At 40.0% G+C, this 27391-nt stretch overlaps 1 protein-coding gene and 1 long non-coding RNA gene across 3 annotated transcripts in view; one reads left to right on the forward strand and one right to left on the reverse strand.

Annotated features, from left to right (window-relative positions):
• Positions 1–27391, forward strand: part of LOC142662182 (uncharacterized) — a 63935-nt gene that overhangs the window by 17241 nt on the left and 19303 nt on the right. The window lies entirely within an intron of this gene.
• Positions 15114–27391, reverse strand: part of RIC8A (RIC8 guanine nucleotide exchange factor A) — a 67755-nt gene continuing 55477 nt past the window's right edge. For both annotated transcript variants that reach the window (XM_075840212.1, XM_075840213.1), the window contains exon 10: positions 15114–16196. In XM_075840212.1, the coding sequence (XP_075696327.1) occupies positions 16076–16196 (121 nt within the window). In that variant the 3' untranslated portion in view covers positions 15114–16075. The remainder of the gene's footprint in view (positions 16197–27391) is intronic.

Genomic DNA, 27391 nt, shown 5'->3' on the forward strand with positions numbered 1-27391 from the left:
CCCTCTACGACTGCATAGGTCGCACAATCCTGAGGCCGGCCATGTTCATCCGTCTTACAGTGCAGAGACATACTTGATTAAGGCATAATTCAGACAGCTGTGTTCAGTCCGTGATATAAGGAACCGTATGTTGGTCGTATTTCCCAGACCAACCACAGTTTAGGGAACCGGGCTTCTAGCATCATAGTAATCTATGACGTTAGGTGTCCCTGCCTCCCCGCGGGAATACTGTCCCATAATTTAATCGTGTTTTCAATACGGGACGGTGGTCCCGCGGGGAGGCATTGACTCACAGCACCATAGATAACTGAGATGCTAGGAGCCCGGCTCCCCGACCAGTGGTCGGTCTGGGAAATACGACCGACATACGGTCCATATATCACGAACTGAATGCAGCTGTCTGAATAGGGCTTAAGACTGAGTTTACAGGTCACGGATTTTCATTGCAGATGAGAGTGCAGGGTGAGATCTGCGTCAAATTCACGACCAAGCCGCAACATGTGAACGCCGCCTTTAATGTATACCTGTAGAGTGTAAAACGTGATCTGGTACCAGTGACCAAATGATTATTTGTCCCTCAGGCATGTGTCACAAGGTTTTTTTTTTTTTTTTTTTAATTTGTGTAAAAGAGGAAATAGTGGGAAGTGTAGTCCAATAATCTAATTTGTGATGGAGGGAGGAAGTAGCTAGCTTCTGGATAGCTGCCAGCATGGGACATAACAGCTTGCAAGCAATGGTAAAACATGGGATTTTTAACAAGTAAATATAGCAGTGTTATTGTAGACTCCGAGACACAAACCTTTAACATAATCCGGAGCCTAAAACAAGCTTGAGAGTATTAGATTGTCACATATACATTATCTTCTATTGACAAAGCACCCCCATATTCTGCAGCGCTGTACAAAAGCTTCTTATGCGAGTCGATTCCAAAGCGGGTAATCTTCTTAGTAGGCACCAGTGCTCACGGTTCTATTATAGCCATGTTCAGCTAATAATTACCTGTTTCTCCCATCTCCTGGCACATCTGTAGCGTTTCAGGAAAGCCCCTTCTGCTATTATGACATTCTATTTATTGCTTCCTCCAGGGACATGTGTGATCTCTAAGGTGCTTATTATCCTAATGTATTTTTCATAGTATGTTTGTGCCAGCTCAGACTTGGCGGTGGAGAGGTTTCATTCCTACGTTGGGTAACCCTTTCTATACCCCCTTGTAATGAGCGATACACAAGGCAGAGAAAGTGCCATCAGGGCAGTACAGGTAAGATTGCTGTCAGGGGTCTGGGCAAATGAGTCCAAACAGGGGTCAATATTAACCTGTTTCACCCGCTGCCCAGTAGTCATCCCATGGGATCTTCAGAAATTCCCTTTTTAATAGGTTAAAATGGGACCCATATAATTTAAGAGAAAAGGCAATAAAATTGTTTCCCCTTTTCCCAGTAATCCAGCAGATACATGGCATTTTTATGCATGAAAAGAATGATAGTAACTTGCATGTCCATGACCATAACATGCGATGGGGTCTAAAATGGAAGATACGGAAGAGACCATGGCACCCAGACAATTTGTTTGTATTGTGCCCAGATACCCCTGATGGCCGCCCTGGCTGAGGCACCAGCGCTGTATGGGCAGCATGTGGTGTCAGTGGCGTAACTACCGCTATAGCAGCCGTAGCGGCTGCTACGGGGCCTGCAGCATGGCTGGAGGCTCCACTAGCGGCTGCTACAGCGCGATGCCACTGAAGGGGTTGTTCCTACAAAAGACATGCATCCCCTATCCACAGGATAGGGGATACATGTGTGATCGCTGGGACGCCCAGCGATAAGGAGAACGGGGGACCGAAAGTCCCCCGAAGTTCTCCATGACAAACCTCGGACTTCCGGGGTCTATCTGCAGCTCCATAGAAATGACTTGCGCATCGGTCGCGCTTGTGCGCATGCGTGACCAGCGCTCCTTTCATTTTTATTGAGCTGCGCAGACTCCGGAAGTCCGAGGTTTGTCATGGAGAACTTCGGGGGACTTGTTCTCCTTATCACTGCCAGCGATCACACATGTATCCCCTATCCTGTGGATAGGGGATACATCTCTTTTTTTTTTTTAGGACAAACTATAGGCCGTTTTTTTTTGGGGGGGGTCTGTATGGCGTTATCTACAGGGGGGGTCTGTATGGCGTTATCTACAGGGGGGGTCTGTATCGTGTTATCTACAGTCGGGTTCCATATGGTGTTATCTACAGGGGGTCTGTATGGCGTTATCTACCAGGGTGGCTGTATGGCGTTATCTACAGGGGGGTCTGTATGGCGTTATCTACCAGGGTGGCTGTATGGCGGTATCTACAGGGGGGTCTGTATGGCGTTATGGATCGGGCATATTGAAATCCAACATCCCGATCCTTCTCTCCCCCGATATCTGCCATACACATTAGATTGTCGTCCGCGTTCTGCCGACATTCATCTAATGTGTGTGGCCACCTTAAGATTTTATAAGCTGTATGGAAAGTCCATGATTCCAGATTACTGTGGCTTCATAGCTCATAACAAAAATGGTGCCATATTGGGCCACACGATGCACCTCTCATTAGTCACAGACTTTCCGCCATTTTTACTTCCATAGAAGTCAACTGAAATGTCACACAACTTTTGCATGAAATTTCCATTGGCTTCTCTTGGTGTCATTGTCATTCAAGGGTGTTGGAAGTCCAAGACTAGAAGTTTGAATGTGGCTTCCATTTCCAAACATCACGGTCCCAAACTGCATGACCATCAAAAATTTCTTTTGGGACCGTTTTTGTTTTTAAAGTGCATGTAAACATTATGTATGGAAAGTCTTTATCCCTAAACTGGGACCCAACAGATCTTCCAAGTGCTGAGCTCCTTTGGCATTGGCTTGGTGGTCTCCACGTCTCCGGGCTAGTGTTAATGGCACTACCATTGGCTAGAATTGGGCTGCAATGCACATGAGCCAAGACTTCTACGTTCCTCTGGTGGGGATCATCGCTCACAGATGGCATGTCAAACGTTTTAGGAACCCTTTGATATATTAATTATATTGTATGGATCGGCTAATACAGTGATTCTCTAATACATTCCCGTTATCGGAATTGCTCTGATCATAGAGATCACTTTTGATCTGTGCAGGACAAGAAGAGCAAGATGGCTGTGATCAGTCTGACGGAGTCAAAGGGTGAATTCACACATGGCAGATTTGTTGCAGAAATGTCTGCGACTGATCTGAATGTTGTTTTCCAAAATCTGTGCACCCCATTTTAGATGTATGGAAGGAATTTTTTAGTTTCTGAAATTTCTGCAAGGAATCTGCAATGTGTGAACTTACCCTTACCGTTCAGCTGCCACCAGGGACTTCACCTCTTCAATACGTTAGACCACCAGGGATATCTCCATTTACCTATTCATTACCCTAGTTGACCAGGGATATTATCATTAAAGTGTAACTTAACTTTTAAAAAACTTTTGACGTCAGAAGTTTTGATCGGTGGGGGTCCGAGCACTAAGATTCCCACCGATCAATAAAAGGAAGCGTCAAAAGCGCTCGCTGAGTGGTGTACAGGCTCAACAGAAAATCTATAAGTCTGTGCACCGATTGTTCGGCTTTCCGAGGAAAGTCGATCAGGAACGAAGCGGCACAGCGCACTTTTGCCACTTCGTTTTATCGATCGGTGGGGGTCTCCGTGCTTGGACACCCACCGATCAAAACTTCTGACATGTCACTATGACATCAAAAAGTATTTTAAAGTTTAGTTGCCCTTTAAAGGGGTTTCGCCACTATAGGAAGGGATAGCATATCACTAGGATATGCCATCCCCTCCTAATGGGTGAGGGTACATCTGCTGGGACCCCACGAACCTCACAATAAAGGAGCTAGTACAGTGGCTCCTTTACTGATTTTCCCATTTACTTGAATGGAGCTGTGTTGTAGTTCCCTGCGTCGCCACTGTGCAGGGGTACTGCCAAAGGGACATTTATCCCTTCACTTTAGGTATTGGTGAGGGGCATGGCGGTCAGACCCAACAAATCACAATGTTATGTCCCAGCCTAACAATATACCATAGTATTCTTAGATGGAAATACCAACCCCATTAACCCTACATCACACTACATCACCAAGGACGTTTCTAATGACTCCTTCACCACCGTACCCAGTCTTTATTTTTCAAATGTATGTTGGTATTATTTGGGCATTGAATGTCGGTATCATGTGGACATAATATTGGGTTATCTAGGTGCTGTATGGGAGTATCATTTGAATATTGCATATTATTTGAGCACTATATGGTAATATTATTTAGGCACTGTATGAATTTATTATCTAGGCTGCATATAGCAGTATGAAGTGTTAAAAACGGGGAGCAGAAGGATCTACTTTGCTGTTTGTTTGTTTTTTTGCCCTGAGCCCCATTTTCCAAAATCTGGCCCTACTTCTAAGGCCATACTGTGAGTCCCTGCCTCCCCACAGGACTACCTCCCCGTACTGAAAACAAGATTACAGTACGGGACAGTTGTCCCGCAGCGAGGCAGGGACTCCTAGCGTCGTATATAACTATGATGCTAGGAGCCCGGCTCCCTGCAGTGTGTTCGGTCCGGGACTTGCAGGCGAAATACGTTCCGTCCTTTACGGACCGAAAATGCTCGTGTGAATCCAGCCTAATTGTAAAGGGTGCCCTTCGCATGATTTGCATATATTGTGGAATTGCTATTTATGCCATTATCCTCCCATATCACCTTTGGTGAACCTTAAATGAGGACATTATAATTTACTAATAGAGTTGGAAGATTTCCTTGATTTAGGTAGACGTCTATGACAAGTCTAAGCCTCAGAACTTGGGTATAGCTGCCGATAATTACAACACATGAATGTAAAAACCGTCAAGCCTGACATGTGCCGTCTTATTACACTGATCCACGTTTAGGTAATTATCATAAACTGAAGACTCACTTTAAGGATTAAGCAGAGTTAGAGATGTTGTTATGTTCTGGAGTTGTCCTCGTTTCACACTGAAGGACGCTACGGCTTCTTCCAGGTGATATTCATGCGTTACCTTATATGCTCCATTCAGCTCTGCTAAATATAGAGCTGTAGGAAAAAGTATTTGCCCCCTTTTTGTGTTCAATATGTTTATCATACTGAACGGTTTCTGCAGTAATATAATAATTGTAATAAAATGGAATAATAGACAATGGGAACCTAAATAATCATATAAGGGAATGTTCACACGCAGAGTTTTCAGGCGTATTTCGGGGCGTAAACGCCCTGAAATACGCCTGAAGAAAATGGTAGCTAAATGCCTACACACATCTACCAATTGAATTCAATGGGAAAACGGCGTTTCGTTCAGACGGGGCATTTTTTTACGCCGCTGTTTTAAAAAACGGTGTGTAAAAAAAGGCCTTGTAAAAAGAAGCATGTCACTTCTTGAGCTGTTTTTGGAGCTGTTTTTCATTGTCAATGGAAAAACAGCTCCAAAAACATCTTGAAAAAAACGCCTGAAAAAATTTTTTCAGCTTCAAAAACGGCTGAAAATCAGAGCTCTGTAATTATCAGCCGTTTTTGACTCAGCGTGTGAACATAGCCTTATACAGGTTTTTAAATGGGTTGTCTGCTTTCAGCAAATTCATGTTTTTTGTATAATTAAAAGTTATACAATTCTCCAATATAGTTTCTGTATTAATTACTCACTGTTTTCAAGATCTCTGCTTGTTGTTATTTAAAAGGAACATTCATTGTTTACTTCCAGTGGATAAAATTCTGTCCATGGTCATGTGATGGACACACAGGTGCTGGGATCGTTACATGGTCATGTGATGGACACACAGGTGCTGGGATCATTAGAAGACACGTTTCTGATACATATACTGTAGCTGTAACGATCCCAGCACCTGTGTGTCCATCACGTGACCATGTAACGATCCCAGAACCTGTGTGTACATCCCATGACCGTGTAACGATAACAGTACCTGCATGTACATCAGATTAGCATGTAACGATACCAGCACCTGTGTGTACATCACATGACCATGTAAGGATATCATCACCTGTGTGTCCATCACATGACCATGTAACGATAACAGCACCTGTGTGTACATCACATGACCATGTAACGATACCAGCACCTGCGTGCACATCACATGACCTTGTAAGGATACCAGCACCTGTGTGTCCATCACATGACCATGTAACGATACCAGCACCTGCGTGCACATCACATGACCTTGTAAGGATACCAGCACCTGTGTATACATCACATGTCCATGTAACGATACCAGCACCTATGTGTCCATCACATGTCCATGTAACGATACCAGCACCTGTGTGTACATCACATGACCATGGACAGAATTTTATCCACTGGAAGTAAACCATGAATGTTCCTAATAAATGAAAACAATCAGAGATCCTGAAAACCGTGAGGAATACAGAAAATATATTGGAAAATTGTCTCACTTTTAATTATACAAAAAAAATAACATTTATATGCTGAAACCGGACAACCCCTCTAAATGACGACTGCATTACCCAACACCCAGATTCCCATGGGAAAAAGTAAATGGCCAAATTTTCATCCAATCAGATAAGTCTTTAGCCGTCCTTTTCTTTGAGTGGTTACAAATTCTATTCAGCCATTTCTTAAGTATATCTGCTTTTAGGTAAGTTGGGTGACAACCAATATGGCCACTTTGCTCTCACAGAGGTTAATACCCAGCTTTCCCAGATTTATGAATACAAATGGTGCTCACATCCGGTTTACATGAGACGCAGGAGGTCCGTAATACGTAAAGAAAGCACCCGTATTACGCTCGTGTATATAACTATTGAGATAACTATTTTCCCTAACTCCCCTATTACCATGGCTGTTCAGCTCCTTACGGAGGTTGGGGGTTAAGCAGCTAACAAACACCCTTGTCATCACCTATCTTGGGGAAAACAAACGATCGGACAAGTATATCCGATTTGTCTTATCCCTGTTTTCCCCCAATATTAGATATTGGGGGACAGTCATTCTATTTCTACAGACATGAGATTGCTGACTGCTAGGGTTGGATCCAAAAAGTTTTCCAAAAACTGACGGGGAACAAATACCATTATGATCATGTCTTGTGATTGTAAATGTTAAAGATTGTGTCTTCACAATAAATATTTGATATAGGCCATTTATTTTTTTCACTGATTGCCTGTCATTTCGATGTAAGGTAGCAAATTGTATAACACAATACTCAATAGTAAGATGCCACTAAGTGGTTAGTCCTGTTAATACAAGGACAAAATGGGTGAATGGAGGGCTGTGCATACTTCTGTATTAGAGTGTCGCTATTCACCTGTCATAGTGAAAAGTACCCCAGTGGCAGGGTCTTGTCCGGTACATGGGCTGGTGGTTTACCTGTAGGGCACCAGTGTATTCGATGATGTCACAGGGCTAATGACATCATAAGTGATGATGTCACAGGGATGATGACATCATACTGTCACAGGTGGGGGTCACAGTGGAAGCAACACAATTGTCCTGTTGGTCTGACATGCTGTCACCATCTAAAAATTTAAGAGTACACCCAATTATTGATCCCTTTAAGCAGGCCATAAACAATGACATAATCGTGTCCTTGTATTTGACAATTTATCAAATCTACTGCTAGAATAAGAGATTATTTTCTGATCACTAGTCATCTGGACGTTACTGAGGTCCGCATTAAGGCTGGAGCAAAAGGGACAGTTGTACCAGGGCCTCCATCCACTCATCCTTACCACTCGTGACAGGCCCCTTGCTGATTGCCCACAATGACGCTGAGAGTGGAGGTGAACAGACTTGCCGATCTGTTCAAAAGTTTGTGTACTTGTAATGACGTCAGTACTTCTATGTACGGTGGTATGTCTTGGTAGCTGCATGACGAGGAGGAGTCTTCGCCATCTTGTATGGTAACTCCTCTAGAAAGGACAGAGCAGATATGTAATATGCACCTTCATTGTAGCATGACCTGTTACAAGGGGTCCAGAAAGTAGCCATTTTTAGCAGCTATGGAGTTATCATTTGGTCACCCAGGCTTCCAAGACACGCATGGTCCCTGCTTTTTCCATTCTCTCCCCCCCCCCTTCCACTCTGTGGCTCCTCCTTCATATTGGATCCAGATTGTGTTTTGGAAAAAAATATATGAATCTTACAAAGTAAAGCCATGTGAATGTAGCATTACAGGATTATCCATCCGACTTCTCAATGTTGTTTTTGTCCATTCTAATGTATGTTTTTAGTTTTTCTCTTGTCTGGTGACCTGCGCGGCGATACATCGCATTCCACAGCACACCGCAGGAACAGTCGGGACTAGTACAGACCTGCTCATTACTATTAGCTATGAAGTGTTCTCAATAAACAACGCTGACCCCAATCACGAGATCCACCAACACTGTTATCACCGACGACGGTACCTTCAAAAATTTCTGCACTGTTTTTGCAGCACAGATTAACCACGATGCACCAAACCTCCCCTTAGTATTTTGTTATGCACAGAGCAGGGCTGCAGGAAGCATGGTGTAATAAGAGTCCTGGTTTATTGCATGGCCTGGACCCACCTACCCCCTCTTTTAATCGATTCCCAATAGGGAAGACTTGGCAGTATTTCAAGGTTAAACCTCCAGCAAAAACAGAGTTTTCAGCTTTGGACTGGAGATTCCCTTTGACACGATGCTTTACAATCCGTTACTATGATGAAATTGCTTTTACATCATTCATTTAATGTACCTTCAGTTAAAAGGGTAGAATATTAGTAAAAATTTGTTTTTTTCCCCCAAAAAAATCAATGCCACTATTGTCCATAGGCTGTCTGGGGTTCCAGCTCAGGCTGGCAGATATATGTAAGCAGGAGAAGTTAGCTACTTCCTTCCTCACTGATGTCACCATTGTAGTACACCTAATAGCATGCGGTTTTTTGTTTTTTTCTTTCTTCTAACAAGTTCAGTGACCCTTGTTGCAGGGGCCACAGGGTGTAAATACCTCTATATATAGTTAGGGTATGTGCACACACAAAATCAAAAACATCTGAAAATATGGAGCTGTTTTCAAGGGAAAACTGCTCCTGATTTTCAGACGTTTTTTAAGCCACTCGCGATTTTCACAAGCGCTTTTGGAGCTTTTTCTATAGAGTCAATGTAAAATGGCTCCAAAAACGTCCCAAGAAGTGACATGCACTTCTTTTTCACAGGCGTCTTTTTACACGCCATTTTTGGAAAACGAGGCGTGAAAAAAACGCCCCGTCGGAACAGAACACCATTTTTCTAATTGAAATCAATGGGCAGATGTTTGGAGGCGTTCTACTTCCGTTTTTTCAAGGTGTAAACGCCCCGAAATACGACTGAGAACTCTCTGTATGAACATACCCTTAGTTTCATCCGGCAAATATCTAACCCAAGGCTGAGGTAACTCAAGAAGGACGTTTTATCCTTCTTCTTTCTGTGAATTTTGGTTTCATAACGAGTCACCAGCTAGGGCTGGGCAATTAATCAAAATAAAAACTAAATTTGGCGCAATTAACCAACGTCGTCTTGCACAACTAAGTTTTTTTCTATCCCTGTTCTACCATTCACTATGTTTCGCCGGACGCGATGCAGTGACTGACGTCATTTCGCCGAGGCGCACAGAGCAGAGGGATCTCCTCCATTTGTCATTGGAACGGGGTAAGGCTTTAGTCACACGAGCGTATTTCACGTCCATGTTACGCGTGTTAAAACAACGGACGTCACGCGGACCTCTGCAAGTCAATGGGGCCATTCAGACAGTGTTTTTCGTGCAGCGTGTGTCCACTGTCTGAAACTCACTGCATGTCCTATACTTGTGCGTTTTTTGCGAATCACTCACCCATTGAAGTCAATGGGTGCATGAAAATCACGGACCGCACACAAACGCACATCCGTGTGCTGTGAGTGATTCACGCAACAGATGCTAAAGAAATGAGAAAAAGAAAACCACCTCCTTCAGTTTATTTTGCTGACGTAAAAAACGCGTGACATACAGATGACATACGCGCTTAAAAAATGCATACGCGCACTGTACACGGATGTCACATAGAACTGCAACGCAAGGAAAACGCTGCATTTTTTACGCGTGCAAAACAGACACGTTCGTGTGAATAAGGCCTAAGGTATGTATTTTATTATTTTTAGTAGGCACTATTGGGGATGTGAGGGGGCAGCTATGGGGGCATTATACTGTGAGGGGACAGCTATAGGGGCATTATACTGTGAGGGGGCAGCTATAGGGGCATTATACTGTGAGGGGACAGCTATAGGGGCATTATACTGTGAGGGGGCAGCTATGGGAGCATTATACTGTGAGGGGACAGCTATAGGGGCATTATACTGTGAGGGGGCAGCTATAGGGGCATTATACTGTGAGGGGACAGCTATAGGGGCATTATACTGTGAGGGGGCAGCTATGGGAGCATTATACTGTGAGGGGACAGCTATAGGGGCATTATACTGTGAGGGGGCAGCTATGGGGGCATTATACTGTGGAGGGGCAGTTATAGGGGCATTATACTGTGAGGGGACAGCTATGGGGGCATTATACTGTGAGGGGGCAGCTATGGGAGCATTATACTGTGAGGGGGCAGTTATAGGGGCATTATACTGTGGAGGGACAGCTATAGGGGCATTATACTGTGGAGGGGCAGTTATAGGGGCATTATACTGTGAGGGGACAGCTATGGGAGCATTATACTGTGAGGGGGCAGCTATGGGGGCATTATACTGTGTGGGGCAGCTATGGGAGCATTATACTGTGAGGGGGCAGCTATGGGGGAATTATACTGTGTGGGGCAGCTATGGGAGCATTATACTGTGAGGGGGCAGCTATGGGGGCATTATACTGTGAGGGGGCAGCTATAGGGGCATTATACTGTGGAGGGGCAGTTATAGGGGCATTATACTGTGAGGGGACAGCTATGGGAGCATTATACTGTGAGGGGGCAGCTATGGGGGCATTATACAGTGGAGGGACAGCTATAGGGGCATTATACTGTGGAGGGGCAGTTATGGGGGCATTATACTGTGAGGGGACAGCTATGGGGGCATTATACTGTGAGGGGACAGCTATGGGGGCATTATACTGTGAGGGGACAGCTATAGGGGCATTATACTGTGGAGGGGCAGTTATAGGGGCATTATACTGTGAGGGGACAGCTATGGGGGCATTATACTGTGAGGGGGCAGCTATTGGGGCATTATGCTGTGAGGGGACAGCTATGGGGGCATTATACTGTGTGAAGGGGGAAGCTATGGGAGCATTATACTGTGAGGGGGCAGTTATAGGGGCATTATACTGTGTGGGGCAGTTATAGGGGCATTATACTGTGTGGGGCAGTTATAGGGGCATTATACTGTGTGGGGCAGTTATAGGGGCATTATACTGTGTGGGGCAGCTATGGGAGCATTATGCTGTGAGGGGACAGCTATGGGGGCATTATACTGTGAGGGGGCAGCTATGGGGGCATTATACTGTGAGGGGACAGCTATGGGGGCATTATACTGTGTGAGGGGGCAGCTATGGGGGCATTATACTGTGAGGGGGCAGCTATGGGGGCATTATACTGTGTGAGGGGGCAGCTATGGGGGCATTATACTGTGTGAGGGGGCAGCTATCGGGGCATTATACTGTGTATGGGGGCATTATACTGTGAGGGGGCAGCTATCAGGGCATTATACTGTGTGCGGTTCAGTTATAGGGGCATTATACTGTGTGGGGCAGCTATAGGGCATTATACTGTGGGGGGAGCACTAAGGGGGCATTATACTGTGTGGGGGCATTCTACCATGTGGGGCAGTTATAGGGCATTATACTGTGTGGCGGGCACTATACTGTGTGGGAGTACTATAGCGGCATTATACTGTGTGGGGGGCACTATTGGGGCAATATACTGCATGGGGGCAGTATGGGGGCATTATACTGTATGTTGGGCAGTTATAGGGGCATTATACTATGTGGGGAGCACTATGGGGTTAATATATTATGTGGGGACAGCTATAGAGTATTAGGCCTAATTCTCACGAACGTGTCCATTTTGCTCGCGTATAAAACGCAGCGTTTTGCGTGCGTTACAGTTCCGCGTGTCATCAGTGTTTGGTGCGTGTCTGCGTTATTTTCGTGCGTATGGCATCCTTATGTCACACGGTTTTGGCGTTTACAAAATGAAATGGGGGAGGTGGTTTTCTTTTTCCCATCATTTCTTTATCATCTGTGGCGCGAATCACGCACAGCACACGGATGTACGTCCGTGTGCTGTCCGTGATTTTCACGCACCCATTGACTTCAATGGGTGCGTGATGCGCAAAAAACGCTCAAGTACAGGACAGGCAGTGAGTTTCACGCAGCGGACACGTGCTGCGTGAAAAACACGGAATGTCTGAATGGCCCCATTGACTTGCATAGGTCCGTGCGGCATTTTCACGCGTAACACGGACATGAAATACGCTCGTGTAAATAAGGCCTTACACTGTGTGGGGACAGCTATAGAGTATTATACTGTGTGGGGGCAGTGTCGGAGTATATTATATACAGCAGGCTCAGATATTAATTCAATGGCGTGGAATGCAAATAGGGGGCGTGGTCTAAATTGTTCATTGATTGAAATCGAGGTTACATGTTCAATGAATCGGAATTTAGCGCATAATCGCTCAGCCCAACCAACAACTGCAAATGGTAAAACACAACCATCCGGGGTACTTCGTGTATGTTTGGGGTAACGCAGATTGTGTGCCTGAGCATCAATACGAGCACTGTGTTCAGAGGTTTGTGATTATTTCTGGTCACAGTACAGGATTGGTTTGTCAATGTGACCGTACCCCTCCTGAGGATGGCGCTGCAGGCAAGAGTACGCAGTACCATCAAGGGCAGCGTAAATTTGAGGCGTTGGTGCAATCTCCCCCTGCAGGCACAGGTATCATTGATGAACGTGACCGCTCCCAAGCCCAAAGGAACAGAATTATCGAACTGCTCAGAACAGACGCTGCAAAACTTCCCTCTAACGGAAAAACCGCAGTCAAGAAATTCCAGTTATTTGATATTGGGTAACGCCATTAACCCTTAAAGGGATGCTCTTACTCAGAAATCGTTTATTCTTTGAAAGGCCTTAATTTTTCAAAAAGCAAAAGCTTCACCATAGACAAAAAGCAGTAGTTTTGGGAGAAAATGCAGACTGCATGTGACATTGACATTTTTGAGGCGCCGCGGGATCGGGCTTGTATATGAGGTGCAAATTCTTAAAAGTGTTTATTCTAATTAAAAATAAAAAAAAAAGGAAATTCGGCAAATTATACAAATAAAGCTTTAATCATTGCCTATTTAAAAGCTCTGTAACTTTCTAATAAACTTTGTTTCAATTCCTCATAATTTAAGACCAGGTTGCTGTCAGTGAATGGAAACCTTTTTGTTTACATATAGAGGCTGAAAACCCATCTTGAAGCAATATGCCTCACAGATGAGGGTCTTTTTAATCCTCTGTAAACTCTACACATGATTAGTAAAAAAAATCTCCCTCCTGTTCTGATAATTTGTTACAATGTGCCAGTGCAGGTAAAATGCATCAATGTGGAGTCCAAGGATTGCCTGGACTGGGTACAATAGCAGCAAACCTTCAGCTGTGAGAAGTACTAGATTTGTACGGGTTGCATCCTATGGATGTAACCAAGAAGGTTTGCATTCACTGACAGCAAGTATATATCTAAAAAAAAAAATGAGCACAGAAAGAGGTTTTTATTAAAGAACGATTAAATGGGTGGCCTATCGATAGGATGTTGATCGTTAGAACGCAGTCGCACTAAGAAAGCACCGCGCCACGTCGTGTGTTGGCTTTGCACGGCTTTCTCCGGGCATCCACATGGTTGGCCATTTCCGGAGAAATCCGTGCAGATCTAGTACGTAGACTAAGTGGAGCGGTGCTTACCTAGTGCCACCGCCACCTTGTTCTAGTGACTTGTTGGGGGTCACAGCGGTCGTTCATTAGTGGTCTATCGTATCAACCGTTTCCCTTTACCATGCGATATATCCGAGACATGAACTCAGGCTTCAGATTAGCTTCACACTCTGTTTCTGGAATATAAAATGCCAGATTACAGGAAACACTGTGTGTATATTCTTGAAAGGGAAAGCGGGGCCTCCTTCAGACGTGTGTTTTTGTTTTTTTAATATGTGTATTGTTAGCCGAGCATGGAATATATTTGGGATCCAAAGCTTCCACAAACGACGACCCTGGATCTTCAGAAAACCTGTGAAGACGGCGGTTGTCACCCACTATACTGCTGACGGTGTGAATTAAAGGAACACTCCAGGGCAAAACTTACACTGTATTCAGCTTAGCGCAGGACCAGAGGGGCAGAACATGACACAGAGGCTCTAACGTCAGTGTTTTTGAATTCCTGTGTCATGCTCCACCCCCTTAGGCCCTGCACTCTGGAAAAACGAATACTGTATTACGTAGAGTGTTCCTCTAAGGCTTTGTTCATGTGACAGATTTGCTCCGGAGTTCCCTTCGGACAATCTGCAGCAGAAAACAGAAGCAGCAAAGCGGATGAGACGTGAAAAAATCTCATCCACATGCTGCGAAAACGTAATGCGCAGTTAATGACGTCATGACAATTTCTGTTGTGGAAAGATCATGGATTTGTTGCGGATTTTCCCCGTTTAATTTAATGGGGAAGAAGAAAGCCGCAAGCAAATCCAATTGTTGCGGAATAGCAAAACCCGCACATCCAGATTGTCTGTGAGGTTTAAAATAAAAAAAACATACACTATACTCCCCTCCCCTGGCATTTCTTTCCTAGTCCCGACCGGTCCCGATACACCCGGCGATGATGTGTCGTCACATGACCACTGTAGCGGTCACACCTGACCATACGTTATCGCTGGTAATGGGTGTATGGAGGCCGACAGGGACTAGGGAAGTGTTGCCAGGGCAGGAGAGTAGTGTTTTGTTTTTTAGACACTCTTATTTGGTGCGGATTTCTCTGCGGAGATCTTTACCCCACCAAATCCGCTACATGTGAACTACTCCTAGAGAGAAGAACATATCCCATCATTCCCAGGTTGTCACTTATCTGCAGAGAAAACACGACAAGCACCGCAATGAAATATTTGGCTATTTTATAAAATAGACGATGGATAGTTCACTACAGGTTTTAATCCGTGTTTAGAATCTCTTGTGGGGTTGTCTCTTCATAGTGATACTTTTTCTCCACTAACTCTAACATCTCCATGTAATATACCAGGTAACGTCGCTAACCATTCACAGACATTGAATATTGAAATTCCTAAATGTACATCCATCATAGAATATCCTGCACATTCCTTCTCTAGCAGCTGTCACATTGAGATATATATATATATATATATCTACTGGGGTTTCCGGTTCATAAACACATTTATAACATATTTCTTCACATTTTCTCATCACTATGTTGGTAGAAGTGAATCCCAACAGTAAATGTGTAACTAATGCGTACTGTATTTGGACTGACAGAAAGCTTTTAATACATTTTTATTTCATACTACGTAGTTTTAGTGTATCCTGCACCCCTAGGCTTTGTGTTCTCTTAGGAACTTTAAAGGATTCTTGGGAATTATTTTTAGACGGATCAAGACTTCTCCGTCACTAAATTAATCTCTCGGATCTACTGAAATCTAATATTAAAACAGTCGCCCTCTGGTGGCAGTGTGTATAAGAAGCTCTTTGTGTCATAGCACTGGCCTCTAGTGGTGACCGCATGTTTAGCACCCACTTTCTAAGACGGTTGACAACACTCACTAGTCTGACAGCACATCTACCCAAGAAGAGCAGCTAGCACTCTGTGTCAAGGCCTTTGGGAAACAGCTGGAATTTCACATCTCTATGTCCTCAGTAGCTGAAGGAAATCCTAGGAAGGATCATATTATACTATAAAATGTCCCGGTGTCTGGTCTACTGCTGAGATACGTCTACAGTAATCTACATTTAGTTTCCCTTGTGGCTTATGGTGCCCGTAAAGCCGTTTGTAGTCGCTCTCCTTCCAGCTCGGACTTCTTACACGTGCTTTCGACTTGGGAAGATTTTTAGTCCGAGTCCGTCTCCAGATCAGAAGATTCCTGTTGTTGTAGCATCCTCTGCGCCGCCTCGTCTAGAGCCTCCAGTCTCCCATCAGAGGTCACTCCCATGGGCTGGATGATTTGTTCTCTGCGCCATAAAAAAAAAATATATGTGATGATATAAATGGCTTCAGAGCATTGTAGCAGCGGTCATAGTCAAGAAGTGACACATAATAGAGATCTACTAACCCCTTCCCTACATTCACCATGTATAATATATATATATATATATATATATATATATATATATATATACATACATACATACATACATACAATGAAGGAAATAAGTATTTGATCCCTTGCTGATTTTGTAAGTTTGCCCACTGTCAAAGACATGAACAGTCTAGAATTTTTAGGCTAGGTTAATTTTACCAGTGAGAGATAGATTATATATAAAAAAAAAAAAAAGAAAATCACAGTCAAAATTATATATATTTATTTGCATTGTGCACAGAGAAATAAGTATTTGATCCCTTTGGCAAACAAGACTTAATACTTGGTGGCAAAACCCTTGTTGGCAAGCACAGCAGTCAGACGTTTTTTGTAGTTGATGATGAGGTTTGCACACATGTTAGATGGAATTTTGGCCCACTCCTCTTTGCAGATCATCTGTAAATCATTAAGATTTCGAGACTGTCGCTTGGCAACTCGGATCTTCAGCTCCCTCCATAAGTTTTCGATGGGATTAAGGTCTGGAGACTGGCTAGGCCACTCCATGACCTTAATATTCTTCTTTTTGAGCCACACCTTTGTTGCCTTGGCTGTATGTTTCAGGTCATTGTCGTGCTGGAAGACCCAGCCACGAGCCATTTTTAATGTCCTGGTGTAGGGAAGGAGGTTGTCACTCAGGATTTGAGGGTACATGGCTCCATCCATTCTCCCATTGATGCGGTGAAGTAGTCCTGTGCCTTAGCAGAGAAACACCCCCAAAACATAATGTTTCCACCTCCATGCTTGACAGTGGGGACGGTGTTCTTTGGGTCATAGGCAGCATTTCTCTTCCTACAAACACGGCGAGTTGAGTTAATGCCAAAGAGCTCAATTTTAGTCTCATCTGACCACAGCACCTTCTCCCAATCACTCTCAGAATCCTCCAGATGTTCATTTGCAAACTTCAGACGGGCCTGTACATGTGCCTTCTTGAGCAGGGGGACCTTGTGGGCACTGCAGGATTTTAATCCATTACGGCGTAATGTGTTACCAATAGTTTTCTTGGTGACTGTGGTCCCAGCTGCCTTGAGATCATTAACAAGTTCCCCCCGTGTAGTTTTCGGCTGAGCTCTCATCTTCCTCAGGATAAAGGATACCCCACGAGGTGAGATTTTGCATGGAGCCCCAGATAGATGTCGATTGACAGTCATTTTGTATGTCTTCCATTTTCTTACTATTGCACCAACAGTTGTCTCCTTCTCACCCAGCGTCTTACTTATGGTTTTGTAGCCCATTCCAGCCTTGTGCAGGTCTATGATCTTGTCCCTGACATCCTTAGAAAGCTCTTTGGTCTTGCCCATGTTGTAGAGGTTAGAGTCAGACTGATCATTGAGTCTGTGGACAGGAGTCTTTTATACAGGTGACCATGTAAGAGCTGTCTATAATGCAGGCACCAAGTTGATTTGGAGCGTGTAACTGGTCTGGAGGAGGCTGAACTCTTAATGGTTGGTAGGGGATCAAATACTTATTTCTCTGTGCACAATGCAAATAAATATAGATAATTCTGACAATGTGATTTTCTGTTTTGTTTTTATATAATCTATCTCTCACTGGTAAAATTAACCTAGCCTAAAAATTCTAGACTGTTCATGACTTTGACAGTGGGCAAACTTACAAAATCAGCAAGGGATCAAATACTTATTTCCTTCACTATATATATATATGAATGTACGGCGGAGGGAGGGACTGGAGTGGGCTCACGTATTGAGCCCGCTCCATAAAATGCAATTGTCAACTGTGTGTTACAGCAGATTATTTTAATCCCCCCTCATTTAACCCCTTGGCGAAGTCAATAGCGACCGCGGCATCTAAGTCGTTAGAAAGAGGGAGCGGCACCCTGCTATGGCCCCATCTCCCCCATCCTAGGCTGCCAATGGTGGTCTTGGCAGCCTGGGGTCGCAATGAAGACCCACAGGTCTGCCATCTCTCCGCACCTATTAAGCCATGCCTCAGTGCGGAGTCGGTAAAAAAAATACCACAATATACTGCAATACATGCAATAACCCGCACGATAAACAGAGTTAAAAACCAAAAAAAAAACAAAACCACCAGAATGACTGTTTCTTCACACCACACCTCACCTCACCACACCTCACCTCACCTCACCTCACCTCACCTCCCATAAAAAAAAATAAAAAAATGTATGCACCCCAATATGGTACTAATAAAAATGACAGCTCGCCCCGCAAAAAAACAGCCCCCACACCGCTCAATCAATGGAAAAAGAAAATAGTTCTAGCTCTCGGAATATGGGGACACAAAACAAATTTTATTTTCAGCAATTCTTTTTTTTTTTCTTGTAAAAGTAGTAAAACCTAATAAATGATAGAAATTTGGTATAGTCGGAATCTTATTCACCCTCAGAAAAAAAAGTTAACGTCATTTTTACCGCACTGAACGCCGTAAAAACGAAACCCGAGAAACAATGGAGGAATGAGGTTTTTTTTCCCATTCCACCCCACAAAAATATTTGTTCCGTTTCCCAGTACGTTCTATGGTACAATAAATGGTGCTATGAAAAACTACAACTCGTCCTGCAAAAAAACAAGTCCTCGTACGGCAATAATAGACTGACAAAAAATTTAAATATTGCTTTTGGAAGGTGGGGAGAAACAAATGAAAAAAGGCTGCGGCACGAATGGGTTAAAGGGGGTCTATCACCTCTAGGACCGCCAGCTATTAGAACGGTAGTCCCCTGACAACTAGTACGGCAAGCGAGGCGGCCATTGGCTGCCGTTTTCAGGCATGATAGCAGGCGTGCAACTCTCTACATTGAACTCTATAGGAAATACGAAAACTGCCGTATACACCACGTAGTAATAATATAACTCAAGTAATGCTATTGCTGTGGGCGTACCGGCTGCCTTGTAGTCTGGAGTCCATTGATGCCTACAGCCGGATGGGAAGCTCCCGTGGCAAAAAAAAGCATATCCAACATTTCTATATTAAGGAATTATTATTTAAAGTGTCCCTCCAATTCTGATCTCTAGTCTGATCGGACACCGTCATGGAGAGACGCTAGTGCCTGCTGGGCGGTGCAGTTCCTGAGACATCCATACACGGGTCCTACTAATTAAAATAGGATCTATCAGCAATTTAAATTTTTAGATGGGGTAAGGAAAAGGCTGTATAACTCACTCATGTAGTCCTGTATTTTTTTTTTTAGAACACTTATTTATACAAGGGTTAATAGCTATTCTATGTGAAATGCTGTTCTATAATTTGACCACTAGGTGGCACTGTTACAGGCCCGTAGATAATTGTGCAAATTTATTCAGACTGGCGTTTCATACGTCTCAATATAAAGATCGCTGGAGTAAAATGCGCCTAAGGTCTCATGCACACGACCGTGTCTTTGCGGGCCATGCTCCCATTATAAAGTATGGGAGCACGGTCTGCAAAATAAAAAATAGGACACGTCGTATTTTTTATGGAAGGTTTCTACGGCACGGACACCTAAATATACGGGAAGGTGTCAGTCGGAAATGAATGGGTCCGTAATTACGGACCATAATTACGGACAAATTCTACGGTCATGCGCATGGGGCCTAAGAGTTTGTTCACATCTGCAAAACGACTGACACCGTGATGGAAACCAGTCGAAACCCATTAAAGTCAATGGGTTCAGTCAGGCGTCGTTGGCGTCAGTCACACAACTGATTCGGCGCTTCCAGTTTTTCGTTGTTCTGCTGTAACGCAGATGTGAAAGCCTAACTTATTAAGGGGCACTCGCCTCTTGCAGTCAGTGCTCTAGAAAGGGAAATAAACACCAGTTTCTGGCGTAAATTATAGTCAATGGGTGGCCCCACCCCTATTGCGGAGCACCTCCCCATTTTTTAAAAGTGTGGTGAGCAGCATATATGCATCATCACAATTTTTTTACGCAAATCAATGTATTTCAGATGTTTCGGATAGTAATGTAGTATTATTATAGTAATGTAGTGTTATAGTAATGTAGTAGTATAGTAATGTAGTATTATAGTAGTGTAGTATTACAGTAATGTAGTATTACTATAGTAATGTAGTATTGTTATAGTAATGTAGTATTATAGTAATGTAGTAATATTATAGTAATGTAGTATTATTATAGTAATGTAGTGTTATAGTAATGTAGTATTGTTATAGTAATGTAGTATTGTTATAGTAATGTAGTATTATAGTAATGTAGTATTATTATAGTAATGTAGTGTTATAGTAATGTAGTATTATTATAGTAATGTAGTATTGTTATAGTAATGTAGTATTATTATAGTAATGTAGTATTATAGTAATGTAGTATTATAGTAATGTAATGTAGTATTATTATAGTAATGTAGTGTTATAGTAATGTAGTATTGTTATAGTAATGTAGTATTATTATAGTAATGTAGTATTATAGTAATGTAATGTAGTATTATTATAGTAATGTAGTATTATTATAGTAATGTAGTATTGTTATAGTAATGTAGTATTATTATAGTAATGTAGTATTATTATAGTAATGTAGTATTGTTATAGTAATGTAGTATTATAGTAATGTGGTATTATAGTAATGTAGTATTATAGTAATGTAGTATTATAGTAATGTAGTATTATTATAGTAATGTAGTGTTATAGTAATGTAGTATTATTATAGTAATGTAGTATTATAGTAATGTAGTATTATTATAGTAATGTAGTATTATAGTAATGTAGTATTATTATAGTAATGTGGTATTATAGTAATGTAGTGTTCTAGTAATGCAGTATTATTATAGTAATGTAGTATTATAGTAATGTAGTATTGTTATAGTAATGTAGTATTATAGTAATGTAGTGTTATAGTAATGTAGTATTGTTATAGTAATGTAGTAATATTATAGTAATGTAGTATTATTATAGTAATGTAGTATTATAGTAGTGTAGTATTGTTATAGTAATGTAGTATTATTATAGTAATGTAGTATTATAGTAATGTAGTATTATAGTAATGTAGTAATGTAGTATTATTATAGTAATGTAGTATTATTATAGTAATGTAGTGTTATAGTAATGTAGTGTTATAGTAATGTAGTATTATAGTAATGTAGTATTATTCTAGTAATGTAATATTATAGTAATGTAGTATTGTTATAGTAATGTAGTATTCTAGTAATGTAGTATTATTATAGTAATGTAGTGTTATAGTAATGTAGTGTTATAGTAATGTAGTATTATAGTAATGTAGTGTTATAGTAATGTAGTATTGTTATAGTAATGTAGTATTATAGTAATGTAGTATTGTTATAGTAATGTAGTATGATAGTAATGTAGTATTGTTATAGTAAAGTAGTAGTATTATAGTAATGTAGTATTATAGTAACGTAGTATTATAGTAACGTAGTATTATTATAGTAATGTAGTATTATAGTAATGTAGTGTTATAGTAATGTAGTATTATTATAGTAATGTAGTATTGTTATAGTAATGTAGTGTTATAGTAATGTAGTGTTATAGTAATGTAGTAATGTAGTATTATTATAGTAATGTAGTATTATAGTAATGTAGTATTATAGTAATGTAGTATTATTATAGTAATGTAATATAGTAATGTAGTATTGTTATAGTAATGTAGTATTATTATAGTAATGTAGTATTCTAGTAATGTAGTGTTATAGTAATGTAGTATTATTATAGTAATGTAGTGTTATAGTAATGTAGTATTATAGTAATGTAGTGTTATAGTAATGTAGTATTGTTATAGTAATGTAGTATTATAGTAATGTAGTATTATAGTAACGTAGTATTGTTATAGTAACGTAGTATTATTATAGTAATGTAGTATTATAGTAATGTAGTGTTATAGTAATGTAGTATTATTATAGTAATGTAGTATTGTTATAGTAATGTAGTATTATAGTAATGTAGTATTGTTATAGTAATGTAGTATTATAGTAATGTAGTATTATAGTAATGTATTATTATAGTCTTGTAGTATTATTATAGTAATGTAGTATTATAGTAATGTAGTATTATAGTAATGTAGTGTTATGGTAATGTAGTATTGTTATAGTAATGTATTATTATAGTAGTGTAGTATTATAGTAATGTAGTATTATTATAGTAATGTAGTATTATAGTAATGTAGTAGTATTATAGTAATGTAGTATTATAGTAATGTAGTATTATTATAGTAATGTAGTATTATTATAGTAATGTAGTATTGTTATAGTAATGTAGTATTATAGTAATGTAGTATTGTTATAGTAATGTAGTATTATTATAGTAATGTAGTATTATTATAGTAATGTAGTATTATAGTAATGTAGTATTATTATAGTAATGTAGTATTATTATAGTAATGTAGTATTGTTATAGTAATGTAGTATTATTATAGTAATGTAGTATTATTATAGTAATGTAGTATTATTATAGTAATGTAGTATTATAGTAATGTAGTATTATTATTATAGTAATGTAGTATTATTATAGTAATGTATTATTATAGTAATGTAGTATTGTTATAGTAGTGTAGTATTATAGTAATGTAGTATTGTTATAGTAATGTAGTATTGTTATAGTAATGTAGTATTGTTATAGTAATGTAGTATTGTTATAGTAATGTATTATTATAGTCTTGTAGTATTATAGTAATGTATTATTATAGTAATGTATTATTATAGTCTTGTAGTATTATAGTAATGTAGTATTATAGTAATGTAGTGTTATGGTAATGTAGTATTGTTATAGTAGTGTAGTATTATAGTAATGTAGTATTATTATAGTAATGTAGTATTATAGTAATGTAGTATTATAGTAATGTAGTATTATAGTAATGTAGTATTATTATAGTAATGTAGTATTGTTATAGTAATGTAGTATTATTATAGTAATGTAGTATTATAGTAATGTAGTGTTATTATAGTAATGTAGTGTTATAGTAATGTAGTATTATAGTAATGTAGTGTTATTATTATAGTAATGTAGTATTATAGTAATGTAGTATTATTATTATAGTAATGTAGTATTATTATAGTAATGTAGTATTGTTATAGTAATGTAGTATTGTTATAGTAATGTAGTATTATTATAGTAATGTAGTGTTATTATAGTAATGTAGTGTTATAGTAATGTAGTATTATTATAGTAATGTGGTATTATAGTAATGTAGTATTATTATTATAGTAATGTAGTATTATTATAGTAATGTAGTATTATAGTAATGTAGTGTTATTATAGTAATGTAGTATTATTATAGTAATGTAGTGTTATAGTAATGTAGTGTTATAGTAATGTAGTATTGTTATAGTAATATAGTATTATTATAGTAATGTAGTATTATTATAGTAGTGTAGTATTATAGTAATGTAGTATTATTATAGTAATGTAGTATTGTTATAGTAATGTAGTATTATAGTAATGTATTATTATAGTCTTTTAGTATTATTATAGTAATTTAGTATTATAGTAATGTAGTGTTATGGTAATGTAGTATTGTTATAGTAATGTAGTATTATTATAGTAGTGTAGTATTATAGTAATGTAGTATTATTATAGTAATGTAGTATTATAGTAATGTAGTATTATAGTAATGTAGTAGTATTATAGTAATGTAGTATTATAGTAATGTAGTATTATAGTAATGTAGTATTATAGTAATGTGGTATTATAGTAATGTAGTATTATTATAGTAATGTAGTATTATAGTAATGTGGTATTATAGTAATGTAGTATTATTATAGTAATGTAGTATTATTATTATAGTAATGTAGTATTATAGTAATGTTGTAGTATTATAGTAATGTAGTGTTATAGTAATGTAGTATTATTATAGTAATGTATTGTTATAGTAATGTAGTAGTATTATAGTAATGTAGTATTATTATAGTAATGTAGTATTATTATAGTAATGTAGTATTATAGTAATGTATTATTATAGTCTTGTAGTATTATAGTAATTTAGTATTATAGTAATGTAGTGTTATGGTAATGTAGTATTATTATAGTAATGTAGTATTATTATAGTAGTGTAGTATTATAGTAATGTAGTATTATAGTAATGTAGTATTATAGTAATGTAGTAGTATTATAGTAATGTAGTATTATAGTAATGTGGTATTATAGTAATGTAGTATTATAGTAATGTAGTAGTATTATAGTAATGTAGTAGTATTATAGTAATGTAGTATTGTTATAGTAATGTAGTATTATAGTAATGTTGTAGTATTATAGTAATGTAGTATTATTATAGTAATGTAGTATTATAGTAATGTAGTGTTATAGTAATGTAGTATTATTATAGTAATGTGGTATTATAGTAATGTGGTATTATAGTAATGTAGTATTATTATTATAGTAATGTAGTATTATTATTATAGTAATGTAGTATTATTATAGTAATGTAGTATTATAGTAATGTAGTGTTATTATAGTAATGTAGTGTTATTATAGTAATGTAGTTTTATAGTAATGTAGTGTTATAGTAATGTACATAGTTAGTACGGCTGAAAAAAAGACACATGTCCATCAAGTTCAACCAAGGGAAGGGAAAAGGGAAGGAAAAATTTCTACACATAGGAGCTTATATTTTTTTGTTCTAGGAAATTATCTAACCCTTTTTTAAAGCCATCTACTGTCCCTGCTGTGACCAGCTCCTGCGGTAGGCTATTCCATAAATTCACAGTTCTCACTGTAAAGAAGCCTTGTCGCCTCTGCAGCTTGAACCTTTTTTTCTCCAGACGGAGGGAGTGCCCCCTTGTTTTTTGAGGGGGTTTTACAAGGAACAGGATTTCACCATATTTTTTGTATGTGCCATTAATATATTTATATAAGTTAATCATGTCCCCCCTTAGTCTTCTTTTTTCAAGGCTAAATAGGTTTAATTCTTTCAATCTTTCCTCATAACTTAAATTCTCCATGCCCCTAATGAGCTTCGTTGCTCTTCTTTGTATTTTTTCCAACTCCAGGGCATCCTTTCTATGAACTGGAGCCCAGAACTGAACTGCATATTCTAGATGAGGCCTCACTAATGCTTTGTAAAGTGGCATTATTACATCCCTGTCCCGCGAGTCCATGCCTCTTTTAATACACGACAATATCCTGCTGGCCTTTGAAGCAGCTGATTGACACTGCATGCTGTTATTGAGTTTATGATTTACAAGTACACCCAGATCCTTCTCAACAAGTGAATCCGCCAGTGTAGCGCCCCCTAGGACATATGATGCATGCAGGTTGTTGGTACCAAGATGCATAACTTTACATTTATCTACATTAAACTTCATTTGCCAAGTGGACGCCCAAACACTTAGTTTGTTTAAATCTGCCTGTAATTCATGAACATCTTCCATAGTCTGAACTATATTGCATAGCTTGGTGTCATCTGCAAAAATAGAAATAGTGCTATTAATCCCATCCTCTATATCATTAATAAATAAGTTGAATAATAGTGGTCCCAGCACTGAACCCTGGGGTACACCACTTATAACCGGTGACCATTCAGAGAAGGAATCATTGACCACAACTCTCTGGATACGGTCCTTGAGCCAATTCTCAATCCAATTACAAACTATATTTTCTAAACCTATAGTCCTTAATTTACCCATTAGGCGTCTATGGGGGACAGTGTCAAATGCCTTTGCAAAGTCCAAAAACACTAAATCCACAGCGGCCCCTCTGTCTAGACTTCTGCTCACCTCTTCATAAAAACAGATTAGGTTAGTTTGACAACTTCTGTCCTTAGTAAAACCGTGCTGGCTGTCACTTATAATGCTATTTATTGTCACATAATCCTGTATATGGTCCCTCAATAGCCCCTCATTTTCCCCACGATGGATGTTAAGCTTACTGGTCTATAATTAGCCGGGGAAGACCTAGAGCCCTTTTTGAAAATAGGCACCACATTTGCGCTGCGCCAGTCCCTTGGCACTATACCAGTCACTAGAGATTCTCTGAATATTATGAAAAGGGGGACAGAAATAACTGAACTAAGCTCTTTAAGAATTCTAGGGTGTAACCCATCTGGTCCCGGGGCCTTGTGCACATTTATTTTATTTAATTTAGCTTGGACCATCTCTACATTCATCCAATTCAGTATATCAACTGATATATTAACAGCACTGGCACCGGCTACATCAGCTGCTCTTTCTTCTGTTGTATATACAGAGCTAAAGAACCCATTTAGTAACTCTGCCTTCTCTTGATCCCCTGTGATCAACTCCCCATTAGGGCGGGTTCACACATGGCGGAATTTCACTTAAATTCCGCTGCGGACACTCCGCAGCGTTAATCCGCAGCGGAGCCGTTTCTCCATTGACTTTCACTTTAATTTAGCAGTGTTCGTTTACACGATGCGTACAATTCCGCTGCGGAGCATAGGCTGCGGAGCGGAATTTGGTGTCCGCAGCATGCTCTGTCTGTTGCGGAGCAGTGGCGGACTCATGGCGGAATTTCTCCATTGACTTCAATGGAGATTCAAAGTTCCGCAATGAAGTCCGCAGCTGTCATGCACATGTCATGTGTGCTGCGGATGCGTCTTGCTTTTTTAACTTGACATTTCTTCATTCTGGCTGGACCTATGTATTTCTAGGTCTACAGCCAGACTGAGGAAGTCAATGGGGCTCCCGTAATGACGGGAGCGTTGCTAGGAGACGTCTGTAAATAGTCACTGTCCAGGGTGCTGAAAGAGTTAAGCGATCGGCAGTAACTGTTTCTGCACCCGGGACAGTGACTACCGATCTCAATATACATGTATCTGTAAAAAAATATATAAGTTCATACTTACCGAGAACTCCCTGCGTCTGTCTCCAGTCCGGCCTCCCAGGATGACGATTCAGTGTAAGTGACGGCTGCAGCCAATCACAGGCCAAGCACAGGCTGCAGCGGTCACATGGACTGGCGCGTCATCCAGGGAGGTCGGGCTGGATGCCGAAAGAGGGACGCGTCACCAAGACAACGGCCGGTAAGTATGAAAGTCGTTTACTTTCACTAGGGAAAGTGCTGTCCCTTCTCTCTATCCTGCACTGATAGGGAGAAGGGAAGCACTTTTCCCGCAGTCCGCAGCAGCTAGTCCGCATCAATGTACTGCACATTTTGTGCAGATCCGCAGCAGAATCTGCAACGCAGATTCTGTGCGGC

The sequence above is a fragment of the Rhinoderma darwinii genome, chromosome 10, assembly GCF_050947455.1.
Source record: "Rhinoderma darwinii isolate aRhiDar2 chromosome 10, aRhiDar2.hap1, whole genome shotgun sequence".
Taxonomy (NCBI): domain Eukaryota; kingdom Metazoa; phylum Chordata; class Amphibia; order Anura; family Rhinodermatidae; genus Rhinoderma; species Rhinoderma darwinii.